The sequence below is a fragment of the Capsella rubella genome, unplaced genomic scaffold, assembly GCF_000375325.1.
Source record: "Capsella rubella cultivar Monte Gargano unplaced genomic scaffold, Caprub1_0 scaffold_4, whole genome shotgun sequence".
Taxonomy (NCBI): domain Eukaryota; kingdom Viridiplantae; phylum Streptophyta; class Magnoliopsida; order Brassicales; family Brassicaceae; genus Capsella; species Capsella rubella.
Window position 1 is genome coordinate 1335049 of NW_006238920.1, and position 18569 is coordinate 1353617.

The 18569-nt window shown below is 34.5% G+C and overlaps 5 protein-coding genes and 1 long non-coding RNA gene across 6 annotated transcripts; 3 read left to right on the plus strand and 3 right to left on the minus strand.

The window, feature by feature from the left end:
• The first annotated feature begins 515 nt into the window (after positions 1 to 515).
• LOC17888281 (cinnamoyl-CoA reductase-like SNL6) lies at positions 516 to 2409 on the plus strand. Its single transcript, XM_006294608.2, has 6 exons — positions 516 to 665; positions 836 to 993; positions 1067 to 1258; positions 1718 to 1871; positions 1961 to 2153; positions 2237 to 2409. Exons 1-6 carry the CDS (start codon positions 542 to 544, stop codon positions 2328 to 2330), a joined length of 915 nt encoding a protein of 304 aa, XP_006294670.1. The 5' UTR covers positions 516 to 541; the 3' UTR covers positions 2331 to 2409.
• Positions 2410 to 4526: 2117 nt separating this feature from the next.
• Positions 4527 to 6764, minus strand: LOC111831212. Its single transcript, XR_002834444.1, has 5 exons — positions 6564 to 6764; positions 6308 to 6485; positions 5518 to 5721; positions 4964 to 5077; positions 4527 to 4616 (listed from the first exon to the last, which is right to left on the minus strand). It is a non-coding gene; the product is annotated as an uncharacterized LOC111831212 (long non-coding RNA).
• A 3478-nt stretch (positions 6765 to 10242) lies between these two features.
• LOC17889694 (probable small nuclear ribonucleoprotein G) lies at positions 10243 to 11319 on the plus strand. The gene is made up of 4 exons (XM_006295286.2): positions 10243 to 10367; positions 10469 to 10491; positions 10811 to 10932; positions 11022 to 11319. The coding sequence occupies exons 1-4, from the start codon at positions 10333 to 10335 to the stop codon at positions 11082 to 11084; spliced, it is 243 nt and encodes an 80-aa protein (XP_006295348.1). The 5' UTR covers positions 10243 to 10332; the 3' UTR covers positions 11085 to 11319.
• A 603-nt stretch (positions 11320 to 11922) lies between these two features.
• On the plus strand, positions 11923 to 13041 carry LOC17889264 (transmembrane protein 208 homolog). The gene is made up of 5 exons (XM_006295039.2): positions 11923 to 12079; positions 12180 to 12373; positions 12469 to 12553; positions 12656 to 12721; positions 12794 to 13041. Exons 1-5 carry the CDS (start codon positions 11996 to 11998, stop codon positions 12884 to 12886), a joined length of 522 nt encoding a protein of 173 aa, XP_006295101.1. The 5' UTR covers positions 11923 to 11995; the 3' UTR covers positions 12887 to 13041.
• LOC17889368 (aspartyl protease UND) lies at positions 12996 to 14660 on the minus strand. Its single transcript, XM_006296400.2, has one exon. It carries the CDS (start codon positions 14379 to 14381, stop codon positions 13008 to 13010), a length of 1374 nt encoding a protein of 457 aa, XP_006296462.1. The 5' UTR covers positions 14382 to 14660; the 3' UTR covers positions 12996 to 13007.
• A 180-nt stretch (positions 14661 to 14840) lies between these two features.
• Positions 14841 to 18231, minus strand: LOC17888383 (probable LRR receptor-like serine/threonine-protein kinase At2g23950). Its single transcript, XM_006295500.2, has 11 exons — positions 17701 to 18231; positions 17482 to 17614; positions 17313 to 17384; positions 17077 to 17220; positions 16900 to 16971; positions 16764 to 16823; positions 16589 to 16689; positions 16368 to 16496; positions 15931 to 16275; positions 15474 to 15853; positions 14841 to 15388 (listed from the first exon to the last, which is right to left on the minus strand). Exons 1-11 carry the CDS (start codon positions 17813 to 17815, stop codon positions 15017 to 15019), a joined length of 1923 nt encoding a protein of 640 aa, XP_006295562.2. The 5' UTR covers positions 17816 to 18231; the 3' UTR covers positions 14841 to 15016.
• Between the last annotated feature and the right edge of the window lie 338 nt (positions 18232 to 18569).

The window sequence follows — 18569 nt, forward strand, 5'->3', positions numbered from 1 at the left end:
ATGAAAATGGCCAAAAACAAAAGATACTTTTGCAAAAAGGCATTAGTCAAAAATTCTCTAATTTCAATTTTACTGTCATTTGTTTTTTTGGTAGGATCGATTTTATTGTCAGCGCAAACCTTTAAATTAGTTCATTACATACATCACTTTATTTTGAAATTTCTTTCTAAAATTCTTAATCATCTACAAAATTTAGAATAAGTTCTTCTAGTTTCTAGTTTTTCTTTAAAATAAAAAAAAATATTGAAGTAATTAATATAAAAATTGTCGTCATAAAAAATATAAAATACTAATAAAAAAAATGAGTGGCGTTCTAAAGAACCATTTATTCAGTTTCTCCATCGTTCAATAGATTACCAAACACAAATGTGATTATGTGAAGATGAGTTATATACTATATCGTTCACCCACCTTTCTCCTATTTATTACTTCTTCCCCTTCTTCTCCTCCTCACGCGTCTCTCTCTATATAACTCAAAAATATCATCTTCTCTTTCTCACTTTTTCAAGATATTTTCAAGAACATAAAGAAGAAGAAACTGATGAATCAAGAAAATCCCACTTCTTGTTGTTGTGTTCTTGATGCTTCCACTTATGTTGGTTTCTGGATTCTCAAGAGATTGCTCACTAAAGGTTACTCTGTTCACGCAGCTATCCGTAAAAACGGTAAAAAAACCATTCAAAATTCTCTTTTGGGTACAGTAAAGTTTTAACCTTTTAACCTTTTTTCTAATTGGTTTTGACCAATTTGGTGAAATGGGTTTAAGTTCTTGAATGGGTTACAGTCAAATCTTGATTTTGAACAATACAAAGTCTCATGAGGATTTTGGTAATAGGGGAAAGTATGCTTGAGGAAGAGATCAGAGACATGGAAGCTACAGAAGAGAGATTAGAGGTTTATGATGTTGATGTATTAGATTACCAAAGCATACTCGTTGCTCTCAACAACTGTAACGCTGTGTTCTGTTGCTTAGACAACCCTGAAGGATACAATGTGAGTTTTAGTATTGTCTTCTATCACTTCTCTGTTTGTTTATGGTTTGGTAAAACTGAGATTTTGTGTTTAGGAGGAGAAGGAAGTGGATTTGGAAGTGAGAGGAGCTATCAATGTGGTGGAAGCATGTGCAAGAACAGAGAGTATAGAGAAGATTGTGTTCTCATCTTCATTGACTGCTGCGATTTGGAGAGATAACATTGGAACTCAGAAAGATGTTGATGAGAAGTCTTGGAGTGATCTTGACTTTTGTCTCAAAAAGAAGGTAATATTAGTATTTTACTATTTTTATTTCGACTATATACTTTTTATATTAATTATCATTTTCTTGAAAAGTTCAAGATTCAGAAACATATTGGACCCACTGATTTGTAAAATATGATAGGTTTCTGAACAATTATTTCATGCACTTTTTCATCAATCAATCTGAAAAGTCTAATTAACTAATCATGTTTTGAAAATTGCAATTTTGTTAGAACTTTATAATTAAATGGTTCTTCATAAAATGTATTGACATATGTCATGTGTTTATCTAGAATCATTTTGGTCAATATTCAATGTATGACTGCCTTAATAAAATATTAAATAGGTCAACCCTCTTAACTAAATCCAACCTAGATCATAATCTAGAATACTAGTCAATTAGTTTTGTAATTACTTTTTAATTAAGATTCTACGATGAAGTTAAGTTTTTTCTTAGTACCAAACTTTTTGTGTGTGGCAGCTATGGCATGCTCTTGCGAAAACACAATCTGAGAAGGCAGCTTGGGCATTAGCCATGGACCGTATGGTTAACATGGTCTCGGTTAACCCGGGCCTAATCGTTGGACCATCAGTGGCTCAACACAACTCTAGACCCACCATGTCTTACCTCAAAGGTACACATATTATAAATTTTACAAACATATCCATTCATGATAGGTAGATGTATAATAAATCATAATCTAATTATGGTGACAATGTGTAGGAGCTGCACAAATGTATGAGAACGGTGTGTTAGCATACGTAGACGTAGAGTTTGTAGCGGACGTTCACATTCGAGCATTTGAGGATACTTCGACTTGTGGTAGATACTTTTGCTTCAACCAAATTGTGAATACGGAAGATGAAGCTCTCAAGCTTGTGCAAACTCTATCACCTTTAATACCTATGCCACCAAGGTACATATGTTTATTGTTCTTTTTACAATATAACTTTTTTTTTGTAAAGTGTATAGTTTATAACTTTGTAATATTGGATTTAGGTATGAGAAAGAGATGCAAGGAAGTGAAGTTTATGAAGAGAGATTGAGAAACAAGAAACTAAGCAAGCTGGTGGAAGCTGGCTTTGCTTGTTAAAAATTGAAGGGCAAGAAAATTACAAAGAAATATGTTAAGAAAAAAATATTTACAGTTTTGTTAATTAAAATAAAAAATAGCTTGTTTATTTATTTATTTAATAAATTGTAATGTCAATTCAGTATTTGTATTTTATATATTTATTACTTGAAATAAAAAGTTTAATAAAAATGTGTTACTCATAGAAATGTGAATCTTTGTTATGATATACAAGCTAGCAACAAATAACAAAAAAAAATATTGTATAAATCATGGAATGCTACAAGACTCTACACATTTGCAAGCTAAGATAGATGACAATATAAATGTTAACATGTGTTTGATGTAATTGAATGAGCTGTCAACTTTAAAGTGTGTATAGCTAACTTTTTTCCATTCATCAATTAGATACTATATTTTCTACAATACAAAACATGTTATAAATGATGAGTGTCTATATCTTAAAATACGATCCACACATTTTGGTTGTATTGGGTTTATCCACACTTGTCTTTCTCAAGTTGTGATGTTTGTTAGACATGACTAAGAATCGCACAGACAATATAAAGATAGAACTTAATGATTATCTAATGCAATATAAAGACAGATCTTGACGGCTAATAGGTTTCAAACTGTAATTAATATATTAACTAATCGAAAACTTGTGGATAATCGTCAATTTAGTCTTTTTTTGTTTTGTTTTGTAGGTTAAGAGCAATAAGGAGATAAATTGTGAAGAATGAGTTAGTCACTCTAATGGAAGAAGAAATTAAATATGTCGTCATCGAAGCTACCAATTTTTCCGTTTTTGGATGTTGATGAAGATTAGTGATCTGTCGCTATCGAAAACATTTTGGATGTTGATGAAAACTAGTGATCTGTCGCTATCGAAACATTTTGGATGTTGAAAACCTTTTTTCCCCATAAAATATAGTGATTTGCAATCCAAGTGGGAATATTGTTTACAAAAGTGATGCGCTATGGTACACATTTTTGGAGTCAACGTATCCGCTTTAAAATTTTTGTTTGGATAACAATTTTTTTTTTGGAGAATAAATAAAATACGCTGATTACAGGGTTAGTGAAGACATGCTACTACAGGGTTAGAGAAGAGACGAGAGATAAGATTTAAAAAGTAAGATGAAAATCCTTCTCTATCGGTTTTTATTCTTCGAGATAAGTAGAAAATGTCGACCACTGGAATGGAGAAAACACATTCACTAAGTGTGAACAGTCAGTAAGAAAAACTACATCACGTTTCTCAAATGGGCATCGTTCAAAAATTCTTGTGTATTTGCGAGAATTCTACTTGAGAAATCCAAAATGTTTGTTTGACACACGATTTGTTATTGATATAACAATCACATACTAGAATTATGGAAAACTAAGAGATAGTTTTAATCATATAATTGCCTCGTTGTAAAAACAACAACCTCTGTTAATACCTCACAATAGTTGTCGTCGTCATCATCTTGGGAGGCTTAACAAAAAGAATAGAAAGCTTGACAAAAGACATATTTGAAGGCTTAACAAAATAGAAGTCAGCAGAATAGAAGTTTTAAGAAATAAATAAATGTATGTAACCGTAAAATCGTTTAAAATAATACATAAATTTTGATTTAGTATATTTTTTTGCTTTTTTTATATGGAGGGTAGAGTTTCAAAAATTGACGACTTAAATGGTTTATTTGTAATGCGCAAAATCCTATAAAAAACTTTAAGCGTTAAATTTATTATTTAAAATACGTAAAACATGTTAAACTTATATACACCAAACTGATTTACAATGATCACTTAGTGATTGGGTGCTATGTCTAACATGTTTTCAGAGTATTTTAATTTAATACCTAAAAATTTAAAAACCTTTACTTAAAAGTATTAATTATTAAAAACCTTAAAACCTAAGTGTTAAATTTACAATACACGAAAACATGTTGAACTTATACACCACTGACGTACCACAAAGGGACTGGATGCTCGGCCCGGTTTGTTTTCAATGTATTTAAGTTTAACACTTAGATTTTAACCCAAAAAGAACATTTTGATTTATCAAAAATTAAACTTTACTTGAAACCTGATTTTAAAAGCTCTTGAATTTTAGTCTAAATCAGAAAAAATAGAAATGAAAAATATAAAATCTCTTTTTGTTTAGTGTATATTTTATTTTTATTATTTAAAAGTTCTTATTTTTAATTTTCAAAAGTTAGATGAATTGTTCTTAATTTATTTTTAATTTAAAAAAATTAGAAAAGTTAAGAATATACCTGTGAAATCGTAAGTACCATCGAACCTTGATGAGTATTCACCCTGAAACAAAAGTGTTGAATTTCACCATCAAAATTGCAGACTGTAGAGAACATTTGGAAACCAACAGAAACATCAAAAGACACATCAAACACACACACACTTTTTTAACGTATATGTTGCACTGCATTGCAAAAGTATAACACAAAGACACAACATTGCAAACGTATAACACAAAGACACAAAGACACATCATTCCAAAGGTATATGCATATATGACTATGAGATTTATTTCTGTATGTTGCAGACACGTCTATGTGGTACAGCAAGCAATATAAACTCAGTAGTAAATCTAAAAAAAACCAATGCAATGAAGCTCGCAAATCAAACCAGTAAAGCAGTATACATACCTCGGTTATAAATGTAGTAATGCTGATGCTCCATGATGATCCATCTTCTTTTTGAAAACTGTGAGGAAGTCCTCTTGATCAAATCTTCATAGTAATAGAGAACATCATAGTGACCTGCAAAGACAATATAACCAAAATCAAAAACCAAGAGAACAACTACAGAGAAGTAAAACCAACAGCTTCTATCAAGGGTCTGAAACCTTATTAGTTAGCAAAAGAGGGAACTCTAACACTGATACTGGTTACACAAACTCATATAAAAAAGGGAGATACAAAGGAGACAGAGATCCATGAATACTCATTACAAAACAGAAGAGATGAATAATAACAATACGGTGAATTATAAGGCCAACAACATTGATGAACTAAAAAGTAGACAAATTGGCTTGCATCAATCGTATATGGCATAGACTATGAGATTGAGTTATGTATGTTGTTGCAGACACGTAATTCAATATGGTTGGAAAGCAACCACAATCCAACATGAGTTCAGTAATAAGTTTAATAAAACAACGCAAATCAAACCCGTAAGATATAAAGTGGTGAGTACTCACAAATCTATCAAGAATAAACAACCAACGTTGTCAGTGACCAGCCAACTAGACCATCGTCGTCATCTTTGCCGATCCTTTAGCGAATCCTTGACTGAAACTTGGCGTTGTTGATCTGTGATGCTCTACATCTAACGCAGCAAAAATTGCAGACTCTGCTGGTCTTTGTGCTGAAACCTCCATCCATGGTCTGCCTTGTTTCTGTAGCTGGAATGGTAAAGAGAAACTCATGAGTCTACACATAGGGATATAATTTGACAATGTCTCCTCAACAGTTCACAAAGAAATCAACATTGTAAAGCTCTAGACCTACCAAAAACTGTGAACCATAAAGGCTGAGACATAGAACTATTAATACTCATTACAAAACCAAAGAGTTGAATATAAACAGTACCGTGAATCATAAAGGTTAACATGATTGATGAACTAAAAAAAAAGTAGACAAATTGGTTTGGCTTGCATCAATCGTATATGGCATAGACACCTATATGGCTATAACGACTATGAGACTGAGTTCTGTATGCTGTTGCAGACACGTGATTCAATGTGGTCAGGAAGCAAACACAATCCAACATGAGATTCAGTAATAAGTTTAGTAAAACAATGCAAATAAAACCAATTAAGCACTATACCAAATCTTGTAATTCCAAAAAAGATGATGATTGCAATAACAAAACCCGTAAAACTGGACACAAGAGATCAACAACAAGAAGACCATATCGAGACAGAGATAGATTCCAAAGTCAGAGAGGAACAAGAAGAGAGAGATATCCAAAAAAACAGAGCAGTGTACCTTGAAGGAGAAAGAGGAAGCAAGAGCACCACCATGAAGACGAAGAGGAACCAAAACAGAGAGAGAGGGAGACGACGACGAAGAAGAAGAAGGGGAACCAAAAGCTTCGACAGCCACGTTTGATCGCTCTGCTTCATATCTAACCCTAGATCATCTGACCGTATCTCACACGTCACAACTACAAATCGAGGAGAGGAAAGCTAAAGGTACAAGCTTTTTCAGCCACGATGAATCCAAAATAAACAGAGCAGTGTACCTTGAAAGGGAAAGATGAAGCACCACCATGAAGACGAAGGAGAGGAACCAAAAGAGAGAGAGAGACGACTAAGAAGAAGAAGAACCAGAAAACCTCGACCGCCACAACCTCTCAAGCCTCAGCTTCATCATCTCAGCCCTATATCATAGAAACCGAATCTCACAAGTCACAACAACAAATCGACGAGTGGAATGAACAAAGGAGATGACTTAGTTTTGGTTTTAGGGTTTAGAAGAAGAAAGAAGTGGTAAGAAATATATAATTTTGATTTCTCTCTATTAAAGAAGAACTAGAAATTAGTATTTTAATATTTATAAGCAAATTATTTAATTGAAAATTGAAAATAACGGTCACAAAAGAGAAAGAAAAGGAAATTGAAAATAACGGTCATAAAAGAGAATGAAAAGGAAATTGAAAATAACGGTCATATAAAATATGAGTTTAATGAAGGAAATTAATAAGAGGGTTTGTTTTTGTTATTTTCTTCTATTACAACTGTAACAAAATATTATTACAACAGTCATTTTTTTTTTCTTACGAGATAACTTAACTAAGGAATACAATTTATAACACAAAATTAATCGAATAAAAACAATAAGTCACCACTAATACAATAAAGACCAATTTAAAAGATTTCTTTACTCATAAAAATGATTTCAACTTTGTTGTGAGGTTGATCTCGTTGATATTTATTTTTTGAACAATAGACTTAATTATGACTTGTTGTTGTTGTTCATAGGTCTTAAGACTTTCTATATACAAGTGATGATTTTGTTGGGAAAATAGAACATCAAGACCTCTCAAAGAAGTCTTGTTTTTGGGAAAGTAGAGACTTTTATATATAGAAGAAGAACATCAACATCAAGTCTCAAAGATAGGTTGATTCTTTTTTTTTTTGTTTTATCTGTCTTTTCTAATGAGGATTTTGGTGATAGGGGAGGAGAGTATGGTTGAAGAGAAGATCAGAGACATGGAAGCTACAGAAGAGGAATTGTAACGTTCTGTTGCTTTAAATTAAGGTTTTAGGATGAATATAAAGTTATCTTTTTTTAACAAACTTGTGTGTGTCAGTGTGGTGGGTATATGTGCAGCTATGGCATGCACTTGCGAAGACACAATCTGAGAAGGCAGCTTGGGCATTAGCCATGGACCGTATGCTCAACATGGTCTCGGTTAACCCGGGGCTTATGTTGGACCATCAGTGGCTCAACACAACTCTAGATCCACCATTTCTTACCTCAAGGGTACAATATACAAACATAGTTCATTCATTTTGGTTAGATTTATAGTAACTAATAAACTAATTGTGCTTTGCAATATTTGTGATTGTAAGAGCTGCACAAATGTATGAGAACGGTATGTTAGCATACGTAGACGTAGAGTTTGTAGCGGACGTTCACATTCGAGCATTTGAAGATACTTCGACTTGTGGTAGATACTTTTGCTTCAACCAGATTGTGAATACGGAAGATGAAGCTCTCAAGCTTGTGTACAATATAACCTTTTTTTGTAAAGTGTATAGTTTATAACTTTGTAATATTGGATTTAGGTATGAAAAAGAGATGCAACTTTGTAAGACTACCTAATTTGTTTTTAATAAATTATGAAAATTTAGTACTTAAGCACTTTTACATAAATTTTCAAATTTTGGGCTGTCCAATGGTAAACACCTTTTATGGGTGCTTAATAAAAAGTTTCATTATTATGGTAAGTACACTTGTTAATGATGTTCTCCAAGTTGTGCAAAACCTCCCATTACAAACAACATATCGAAGAATGAAGTAAATTAACAAAGCTAACATTACTAGTAACCCATTTCAACACTCACTAGGTACAACGTCTCGTTCATTAGATCCATGTAAAACATCATAATTACCACATAATCATCCACATTTCGTGTTCTTAATGAGGGCAAGTGTGGGAAGAACAACAATATTAAGTCTCTCAGCTAAGAATGGACTTTTCTCAGCTTGTATCTTCACAAAGTGTGTCTCAATGTACTGATGTGCCAATATACTCATGTGTTAATCAAATCATCTTAGAAAACCAATATAGTGATCATCTTCACAGACAAGTTGGGAAAGATAGGTGTTGTTTCTAAAATGAAAAAAAATTAGGAAAAACTTTTTTCTTTTAATCTATTTTTCCTTTACCCACTTACAAAGTGACACGTAGGTGGTGCTTAGGTGATGCTTAAACACCCAAATTACGCATCGATGCTTATGTATTTTTGGTTGATTTACATTAAATATTTTAAGCAAAATTTTAGCAACACCCTAAGCAAGCTGGCTTTGCTTGTTAAAAATTAAAGGGCAAGAAAATTACAAAGAAATATTTTATAATACAAAATTTCAGTTTTGTTAATTAAAAATAATAATAGCTTGTTTATTTATTTATTTAATATATTGTAATCTCAATTCAGTATTTGTATTTTATATTAAAAAATACATTATTATACAAACAATTTTTTTCAAAAAAAAATCGATTAGTAATATACACCCGTTTAAAAAAAAAATCAAATTACAACATATTTAGAAAAATGTATTTTTTAATACATAAAAGTAGTAGCTAAATGTTTTTCATCAATTTCTTACAAAACATTAAATGCATGAAGAGTAAAAAATGTGAACTATAGTATTTTTTTTTTTTTTTTTTGCAAAAAGTGTTCCAAAGATGCTATAGTAGATTAATTACTAAATACAAAGCCACATTTATCGTTTATATTTATCAACAATAAAACGACATTTTCCTTGAATCTAAATCAACACCAAAAATGAAGTGGAGAAAAAAAAATATATATATAAATTATTGCATTTAACATATATACATCGTTGCGTGTGGCAACAAATACATTAACAACGGAGAGTTCATAGACAAGAGAAACCAATTCAACCTATTCGACCATATTTAGATTTTTTAAATTCTGACCAATTTAATCTTAGAGATTTACATTTTTTTTTTATCAATGGATGTATTATTATTATTTTTATTTGTGACAACCTATTAGGGAGATGATTTTGTTTGTTTCATATGAATATGATGGAGTCTGATGGAAAAAACATAATAATATATTCAAAGAAAATCATTGTCGCCTTATATAAGAACTACATCGGTGAAATTTAAACTTCTCCATTTAAGAACTAATTTTCAATTCGAAAATGCAGATATTATAGTTCTTGAGATTGTTAAATTGACAATTAAGTTCATCTAAATATATATTATAAGTAACAAAGATATGTAATATAATTAGTTGTGTTACTATAATTGATTTGACACCATCTAGATTTAAGTTGTTAAAAAAAATAGTATGCGATATCATCAAAGTGCCCTCATCGTTCATCATGCTCCATCAGAATTTAAATCAAATTTTATATGATAACCTTTTTCATGTCGTGGTAATAGAGAACTGCACTTTTTAAATTTGTCGCTCCACATGTTGTGGTTGTGATGAAAGCAAAAATATTTGATTAATTTGCTAGATGCATAATCTTTATGAATTAGAAATCCTATTAGCGCGAACATCGTATAATATCACCTACTTGTCATATTACCAAAATACAAAAATACAATAATCATAAAATTTGGGCTTTACTCCACAATTTATTGGGCTTCAAAAGATATTTGGGCTTACAAAAGTAGTAAAATACACGAAGACGCTGACACTTAGACTTCCAAAAAATCAAAACTTTAGGGTTTCAGTGCAAACTCAGTCTTCTTCAAGCCGAGAACGAGAGAGAACTCTAAAGCTCTCAATTCGGATTTTTCAACCATGAGTCGGTCAGGTCAGCCTCCGGATCTCAAGAAGTAAGCCCTTGTTCTTATTTATCTCTTTCTGTTTCTGTATCTTACTGTTTCTGATTTGGTTTGGTCTAACCTGTTGTTTGATTTTGTTTCGTTCGATGCAGGTATATGGATAAGAAGCTCCAAAGTAAGTTCAAATATCCTCATCCACACTTATTTACTTAGGAAATTTCAGTTTTCTATAACCTTTAGCTGAAGATTTGATTGCAACTTTAGGACTTATCTCTCACGACAGAGAGATAGAGGAATGTTATAATCTGCTAATTTTTAGGATTTAAGATTCTGTGAATCAAACCTGGTCTGGTTTTTACTGATTTTAGTTGTAGTTCCTGAATTTAGTCTCTTGTTATTTTTTTTTAATTCCCTCAGCAACAGTAGTTCTAGTTAGATTTTGTTTATTACGTTGTTGTAGATGTTGAGATTGATGAATTGTATTTGGAATGCAGTCAAGCTTAATGCTAACAGAATGGTGACTGGAACGCTTCGTGGGTTTGACCAGTTCATGAATCTTGTTGTGGATAACACTGTTGAGGTGAATGGTAATGACAAAACCGACATTGGAATGGTGGTAGGTCTCGCTCGATTTTGTGTCCCTTGCTATTAATCATCTGTTGAGGTTAACCGATGTTTAACTGTACTCCTTTGGTTTGAGTGCAGGTGATTAGAGGAAACAGCATTGTCACTGTTGAAGCTCTTGAACCAGTTGGTAGATCTTCTTAGCTCGGGTATATTCATCGGTAACCATCTTTTTGTGTACTAAGCACTAGTTTTGAGAAAAACTTGGTGGTAGATTCGCAGTTTATTTTGAACTGATTCAGTAAGAAGTCTACATGAATACTCTTTCTTGTACTAAAAAGATTGCGATGAACCCCACCTATGTGATGGCTTGTGCTTTTACTTTGGATACAATGCTTAAACCTCTAATATCATCTTCTTAGCTTGGTATATGCATCAACCAGTCATCTTTATTTCGGTACTAAGAGGAAACTTATTGTTAGATCTGCACTTTATTATATAAACTGATCAGTAAGAAGTGTACATGAATACTTTCTCCTGTACTCAAAGATTGCAGTAAACCCCAACAATTTGATCTCAAATCTTCATCTGCTTTGGTCAAGGGTTGTAACCTTTTGATAAACCAATCTACACTTACCTTAAACAATGCTTAGATGCTCTTTTCCCCCATGTAATTTTGTAATGAAATGAGATTTTGAAGAAGACAAATATGCAGAGAACATCAACAGGTTAAAACACTTCACCTATGGAACACAGTCAATTGATCAACCATAGCCACAGCTTCAACAATTCAAACCTTCAAACAAAATGTGTTTATAAACTTGGAAATTGCGTCAAGCACATACCTGAATTATACAATCTAGAGGAAATCATTTGGAACTTGGAAGAGCTTGCTTCTCTATCCCTTTTCATAAGAACCAAACTTGTGACATATGATGAGGAAAGCTCAACTGGGCCTGTTATAATGATAAGTAACGGGCCTTGGCCCATATACGACAAGATTCATCGGAAGCAAAGATGGTCGTCGTTGTCGTCTTTTACCATAACTTCTGCGTCGCCGGGGAAAAAGAATAAAGACCGAAGAACATTGAGAGCTTTAGAATCGGAGATCAACAATGGCGAATCAAGGAGCTAAGAAACGAAAGGAAGAGAACGCGAAACACATGAACAAGCTTCGTCAACTCATCATCGCTTCCAATGTATTTCCTCTTCAATCTATGCGTTTCCCAGATTATTTCATGGATTAGATCTCACTTCCACGAAATTGAGAATTGGATTTGGTAATTTATGGTCACACAGGTTGTGTACTTCGTTGTGAGGATGCTGATTTATCATTCGAGCTTTACTTGGAAACACTGGATCGGCTTAGTGATAACTTCGGTGGCTTACGCGTTTCCTTATAAGCAGCTGAATCAAATGGCGAAACCTAGTGTTACAGATGATGGTGAGCTTATCGATGGTGGATTTGACATGACCACTGGTGGGATTTGTGGGTATGTGTTATCAAATGATCATGCAAGAACCAAGATCTAGCTTCTGCATGTTTTGAATTTTGCATTTGATATCATAATTTGGATGATCTTTGCAGATACTTGCATGATGTTATCTATATCACTTGCTTTGTTCAGTTAGCTTCTATCATCTCTGGAAAGTTTTGGTACATGTATCTAGTGGTACGTTTGTTCGTTTTTGGTGTTTGCTTATTGATAACCTGAGATTGGTGTGTAGAGAGGTCTGGCTGAGAAAAATGATGCAATCTTTTGTTTGCTGTTTAGATACCTGCGTTTGGAGTGTATAAAGCGTCTGGTCTTATTCGAGGATTTATGTCACAAGGCTCAGAGGTAAGAGTAACTTAGTTTAAGTACTGTGAACTGCTTTAAACAAGGCTAATGCTTTGCCATGTCTCTCTGTAGGGAGGTGTCGAAGATGAAAAATCTCGTAAAAAGAGAGAGAAGATGGAGAAGAAAGCTTCGAGAGGGCCAGTCGTCAGGACGAGAGCGAGATGAGTGTGTTCTTGTGGAATACATACAACATGAAATTGGGGAATGTTCTTCAAACTATAAAATTGGTAAACTCCCTAGGCTTTGTGAATCCCTTTTACATGAAGATGTTTTATGTTTACAATATTTACTTTGATGGGGAATAGTCATCGAGTAGAACACAGTCGATTCTCTGGAGATAGACGTTTTTTTCGTTGAGATCGTAAGCAATATTGTAGTATTGTTGTGCCATTAGCCCAATAGCTGTGAAATCCTTATATTCCCCTCCATGTTTTGAGGTTGGCTTCACCGACATACAAAAAACGTTTTGATACGTATCTAGTTCTGATATTGGATAAAACATGCTTGTGGCCTCCATAGCCAGCTCAGCTCCGCCTGTGAAATGAAATGTCACCACAGGGAAGCCTATTAGCTCTTCGCTCACTCTCCCATGGTAGCACAAGTAGTCTCTAAACCAGAATCTCTCTAATCGTGGATCCAGAATGGATTTTATTTCATTGTAGAGTTCTCTGTATGCTTTATCTGCTAGCCAAGTGTAGAGTGTGCCCGAGTCGAGTATGACCCCTGTCCTTGATCCTCTTTTTCTGAATACCTCTGGTTCGATATTGAGTTGTATTTCCCCAACACTAATCCCTTCAAGATTCATATAGTAGATACCATCATCTGTCTCAATGGGTGTTGGATCACCAAGAATGTCCGCGTCATCACCCAGAACCAGCTGATTGTAACCGTAGTTTCTGTTAGCTAAATCGCCTAAGCAGTAAGAGAACTTAGACCCGAGCTGTACTGCAAGCGATGTGGGCTTGGCTCCTAAACCCAAAATACCAGTGATCCCACTCTCCAACTGCTCTCCATTCTCAAACCCACACCCAAAGGCAACAGGTTGGGTCACAACAGTATTCCCGTTTGGTGTTGTTAAGGTCAACTGTTCTTTAGCTAGAACGCCTTTTGAGTCAGCACCGCTTATATATACCTGTTCGTAAAGGCACTCATTTGAGGAGCCGCAATGTCCATGTGGCGCATACCTGCACAATCGATCATTGCAGGAACACGTTGCAAATGTTGAAGACAATGCTGGATTGAAGACAGGATGGATCATATGATCTGATGAGCATCGTTTGCAGGGAAGACATTGCATCCATAAAAGTGAGCTTCCAGTATCCATGATAGTAAACTGCGGTACCGGAGGCTGTCCTATGGAGAAATTCACAAAAAACATTGACGACTGGATTGCTTGATGCACATCAATCTGGAATTCGCTGCTGCTTAGCTCTTTTTCAATCGAATTCTGTAGATACTTAAACCGGGCTGATGAAATATCGGTCAAATGTTTGATATGGTCTTTTACAGTGACCGGAACCTGATCGTTTGGGTTGCGACGAGTCACTGATTCACGGTGTATAAGCTTCATCACCATTCGACTAGGTTTAACAGATTTGGTAACTGTGAAGTATGAGACAACGAGGAAGAGTAAGAATGATGCTTTGAAAAAAGATTCCATTGCTGTTCTCAGACAGAACTTCAGTGACAACTACAGAGACCATTTTGTAGCACAAATAAAGATTAAGATAGTGCAGTAGCATCAAGACTGTGATGTGAAGAAGAGTATAAAATAATCTACACACAACGAATTGATGACAACAAAATAATATCCAAGAACAACCAAAGATCATGAGACTATAAATAGCAAAAGTTGTTGGGGTTAATACATATAAAACATATCATGTACTTTACATCTTCTGCAGCTCTGTGTTCTGTGTGTTTTTATTTTTTTAAGAAAATAAACCAAACAAAAAAGATCAGAAGCAGTACAAGTCAACATATCAATAAGTTGTAGGTCAGTAACAATCTGATAATAACACATGAAGGTGAGAATTTGACCAAACATTGCTATCACAGGACCACAAGTTTTAAGACATCACAACTTCACAAGTGTTAACTAGTTTTTTAGAGAGACAGAGACCAAAACACAAACACATTTCAAGAAAACCGTAAATATATACATCCAAAACAGTAAACATTAGACCCATAATCTCAATTTTGGATTGATCACCATTTACATGTCTATATAAACTCAAAAATAGTGAAGTCATGGGGATATTGTATCTTTTTTTCTCTCTCTGTCCAAGATTTACTCTACCTTGGACCAGATAATTCCATGGCGAATGAATCTAAGGCATGATTATCATCTTCATCTTCAAATCCTGAGGAACCAAACAGATGTTTTGTTTGGTTGTTGCCGTTGGCATCAGTTGAGGTGATACTCCTGTAAGAGATGTTGGCATGGTAGAAATGTGAATGGTTGTGTGAAGCAGCCCATCTCTCTGCTAATCCATCTCCTTCAAGCATTTGAACCACTTCAGACATTTTTGGTCTGTGAGCTGGTAGAAACTGAGTGCATAGCAAAGCCACTTGTAGCATCTCGCCAACTTCTATTCTATCGTAAGTTGTCCCAAGTTCTCGGTCTACAAGCTCCTCTACTTTCATATCTTTGTGCAGCTTCCTCACCTGCAACACAAAAATAGTTTTTTAAGACTATCTTTTGATTATACATTTGGTCTAAAATCTAAATCTATAGTAATTGCTTGCTTACCCATTCAAGCATAGCTCCTTTCTGGCTAACGGTTTTGCCAAACTCGAGAGCTCTCATTCCTGTGATGAGCTCTAGCAAAAGTATACCGAACCCAAAGACATCAGTTTTCTCAGATGACTGACCAGTGGAGAGATACTCAGGTGCAATGTGACCAACTGTTCCTCTGACCGCGGTTGTGACATGTGAATCCTCATGGTTGAGTAGCTTCGCGAGCCCAAAATCCCCAACAACAGCTTCAAAATACTCATCTAGAAGAATGTTTGCTGCCTTGACATCTCGGTGAATGATCTTGGGATCACATTGCTCGTGTAGATAAAACAAACCTCTCGCAGCTCCTATCGCTATCTTCTTCCTTGTGTTCCAGTCCAATGCTGGTTTAGCTGTAACAGTAACAAAAGTTAGTTCAAGTGATCTCTGTGACTAAAAATCAGTCAACAAAAACCAGTTCTATGATTACCTTTAAGCCTAGAGGCAACACTGCCATTGGACATGTAAGGGTAGACAAGAAGTCTTTCATTAGAACTCACGCAATAACCAATCAACCGAAGCAAATTCCTATGAACAGCTAAGCTGATCATCTCAAGCTCAGTACGAAACTGTGAGTTCCCAGAAGTTCCATTCACATCTTTCAGTCGTTTCACTGCAACTACTGTCCCATCCCCGAGCTTTCCTCTGTAGACATTACCAAACCCACCAGCACCAAGAATGCTCTTGGAACTAAAACCATCCGTAGCTACATGAAGTTCTCTGAATGTGAAGCTTCTTAGATTTCCCAATCCTAGTAACCCTTCCTCTTGCTTGTCTACATAAAGAACCAGAAACACATATTTCACTTTAGACAAACAAACAAAACCTTCTTGAAATCAATTAAAATAAAACCACAAGCTTGCTAACCACTTATGTGAAGCATCATTAGCCTTCTTTGTTTCTTTCGGTACCAAACGAACCCGAGAGAGAGGATTACACTAACAGCAAAGCCAAGGCTTACACCAAGTGCAACTGCCAATATATTGGTTCTACGTCCTACAAAAAACCAAATGGTATAGTAAACTCATGAGAAAATGAATAAACTCAAATGAAAAAGCAAGCAAGACTGTTGAATCTGATGACTGTACCTGATGAGGAGCGTAAAGAAACAGAAAGAGGACTTGAACTGATAGATCCTGCACAAATCTCCGGTGGACTGTTCTTACATATCAAAGGGTTCCCAGCAACACTACATTCAACAGTGAAAACAATCAGAAAACTCAATCTTGACAAGACCCAAGAAGTGAATTGTCAAAGTCTTACCTGAATGTCCTTACAGGAAATTTAGTAACAGGACCTCTGAGATTGTTATAAGACAAGTCTCTGTAACCAGAACATCAAAAAGCATGAGTCTTTATGCAACAACAAGTAAGGAAAAATCCAAACTTTATATACTCACAAGAAAGAGAGGTGAGGGATTTGAGACAGAGAAGCAGGAAAGGGCCCAGATAATGAGTTGTTGTTCAACCTCCTAAAATCAAATCATTACAGAAACGTACGAGGTTTTAAGTTAAAGAGGATGAAGCTTTGATTGAATAATAATAATAATCAAATAATCTGAAACAGAGAGACTTACAGATATTGGAGACTACTCAGCTGACTAACCGAACCGGGGATTTCACCGGAAAACCGGTTATTGGATAAATCCAAAGTCTGTAATTTAGGAAGAGAACAAAGCTCCGGTGGGATTTTGCCTGAGATGTTATTGTTCTGTAGTAACCTTCAAAAATCCAAAACAACAAAGGTTGAAGAAACAAACAAAAGGAGAACACTTTTATATAAAATGAAGAAACAAACAAAACAAAATCTTACACTTGACGAAGATTAGTGAGGTTTCCGATTGAACCAGATAAAGTTCCTGAAAGAGACTGACTTGGAGCTCCTCTGCAATTGGGAGAAACAGAGACAAAGAGACAAAGATTAAGAATTTATCACCTCACCATTAATGTCCATAAAAACAAAACAAAATAGAAATACTTACAGGCCTATTACGAGGTTGTCTTGAGAACAAGTGATCATAGTCCAGCTACAGGGATCAACAGAGAACTCATCCCAGTTGTTCAAAACACCATGTGGATCATGTAAATCCAGCTTTATGTTTATCAACGCCTCCACTGTTCAAAACAACACCACAAAATTAGAAAGTTCGAAACTTTCGAATACCCAAATGAAAAAAGAGTCTTTTTCTTGTTTTATCTACCTTCAGGGTTTCTGGGTTCAGAGGAGACAGAACAAGTAACGAAGAAACAGAGTAATAACAGAACAGAGAAGAGAAAGAAAGGATTTTTCTCCATCGTTGTCATCTTCATGAACATGGAAGAGAGCTTAGTTTACCACAAGGAGAAGAAAAAACATTACTTTGCTGTTGTGTTGTGCCCACAAAAGAGAGAAAGAGAAAAGCAGAAAAAAAAAAAAAAAGCAACAAAGAAAGAAGAAAAAATGAATGCTTTTTTTGTTTTCTGGGTTCGATTGAAAGCTCTTTAATTTCTTTCTGCAGTGTCTCTCTCTAGCTCGCAAGCACAGAGTTATGTGTGTGTAGAGTTATGAATTTAAGGATTTGTGAAAGAGAGAGAAAGCTTTTAAAAACCAGAGAGCATTTAGAGAGAGAGGAGGAGGAGGAGAGTGTATAGGTGGTGTTGTGGTTTATGTGGGGAGGAGAGAATCAGGTAGGAAAGCTGATACGGACCTGTATGGACATGGTGGATGATACTTTCTCTTTTTGAGTTCTTTTGTTTTTTTATTTTGTATGCTAATTTTGTGAAAGTTTTGCTCTATACATAAATTAAGGGTGGCGCAATGCAGAGACCATAACGGCAAGAAAAAATAAATATAAACAAAGTATAAAATTTTTGGTGAAAGTTTGTTTCGTTATTTTTGGTGGTTTTCGTATAAAATAATGAGAAGTTTCGCAATGAAAATGCTTTTTTATATATTCTGGATATAATAAAGATAAAACAAAGCATATTCTTTTTGTTTTTAAAACTTTTTAGATTTTTCAAAACATTATTTTTATGTTTATTTCTTTGAAAATTTTGAAAACTAGAAAATGGAAGACTAAAGTCTTTGATA

Excerpts from the sequence above, each read along its gene's own strand:
- LOC17888281 (XM_006294608.2), top strand. The coding sequence starts at position 542 with ATGAATCAAGAAAATCCCACTTCTTGTTGTTGTGTTCTTGATGCTTCC. Across the intron at positions 666-835 it reads CGCAGCTATCCGTAAAAACG|GGGAAAGTATGCTTGAGGAA; the intron begins GTAAAAAAACCA and ends TTTTGGTAATAG. Across the intron at positions 2,154-2,236 it reads TTAATACCTATGCCACCAAG|GTATGAGAAAGAGATGCAAG; the intron begins GTACATATGTTT and ends TATTGGATTTAG.
- LOC17889264 (XM_006295039.2), top strand. The coding sequence starts at position 11,996 with ATGGCGAATCAAGGAGCTAAGAAACGAAAGGAAGAGAACGCGAAACAC. Across the intron at positions 12,374-12,468 it reads ACCACTGGTGGGATTTGTGG|ATACTTGCATGATGTTATCT; the intron begins GTATGTGTTATC and ends TGATCTTTGCAG. Across the intron at positions 12,722-12,793 it reads TTATGTCACAAGGCTCAGAG|GGAGGTGTCGAAGATGAAAA; the intron begins GTAAGAGTAACT and ends GTCTCTCTGTAG.
- LOC17888383 (XM_006295500.2), bottom strand. The coding sequence starts at position 17,815 with ATGTTCATGAAGATGACAACGATGGAGAAAAATCCTTTCTTTCTCTTC. Across the intron at positions 17,221-17,312 it reads CTCACTAATCTTCGTCAAGT|GTTACTACAGAACAATAACA; the intron begins GTAAGATTTTGT and ends GGATTTTTGAAG. Across the intron at positions 16,824-16,899 it reads ATCCCTCACCTCTCTTTCTT|AGACTTGTCTTATAACAATC; the intron begins GTGAGTATATAA and ends TTCTGGTTACAG.
- LOC17889694 (XM_006295286.2), top strand. The coding sequence starts at position 10,333 with ATGAGTCGGTCAGGTCAGCCTCCGGATCTCAAGAA. Across the intron at positions 10,492-10,810 it reads TATGGATAAGAAGCTCCAAA|TCAAGCTTAATGCTAACAGA; the intron begins GTAAGTTCAAAT and ends TTTGGAATGCAG. Across the intron at positions 10,933-11,021 it reads AAACCGACATTGGAATGGTG|GTGATTAGAGGAAACAGCAT; the intron begins GTAGGTCTCGCT and ends GTTTGAGTGCAG.
- LOC17889368 (XM_006296400.2), bottom strand. The coding sequence starts at position 14,381 with ATGGAATCTTTTTTCAAAGCATCATTCTTACTCTTCCTCGTTGTCTCA.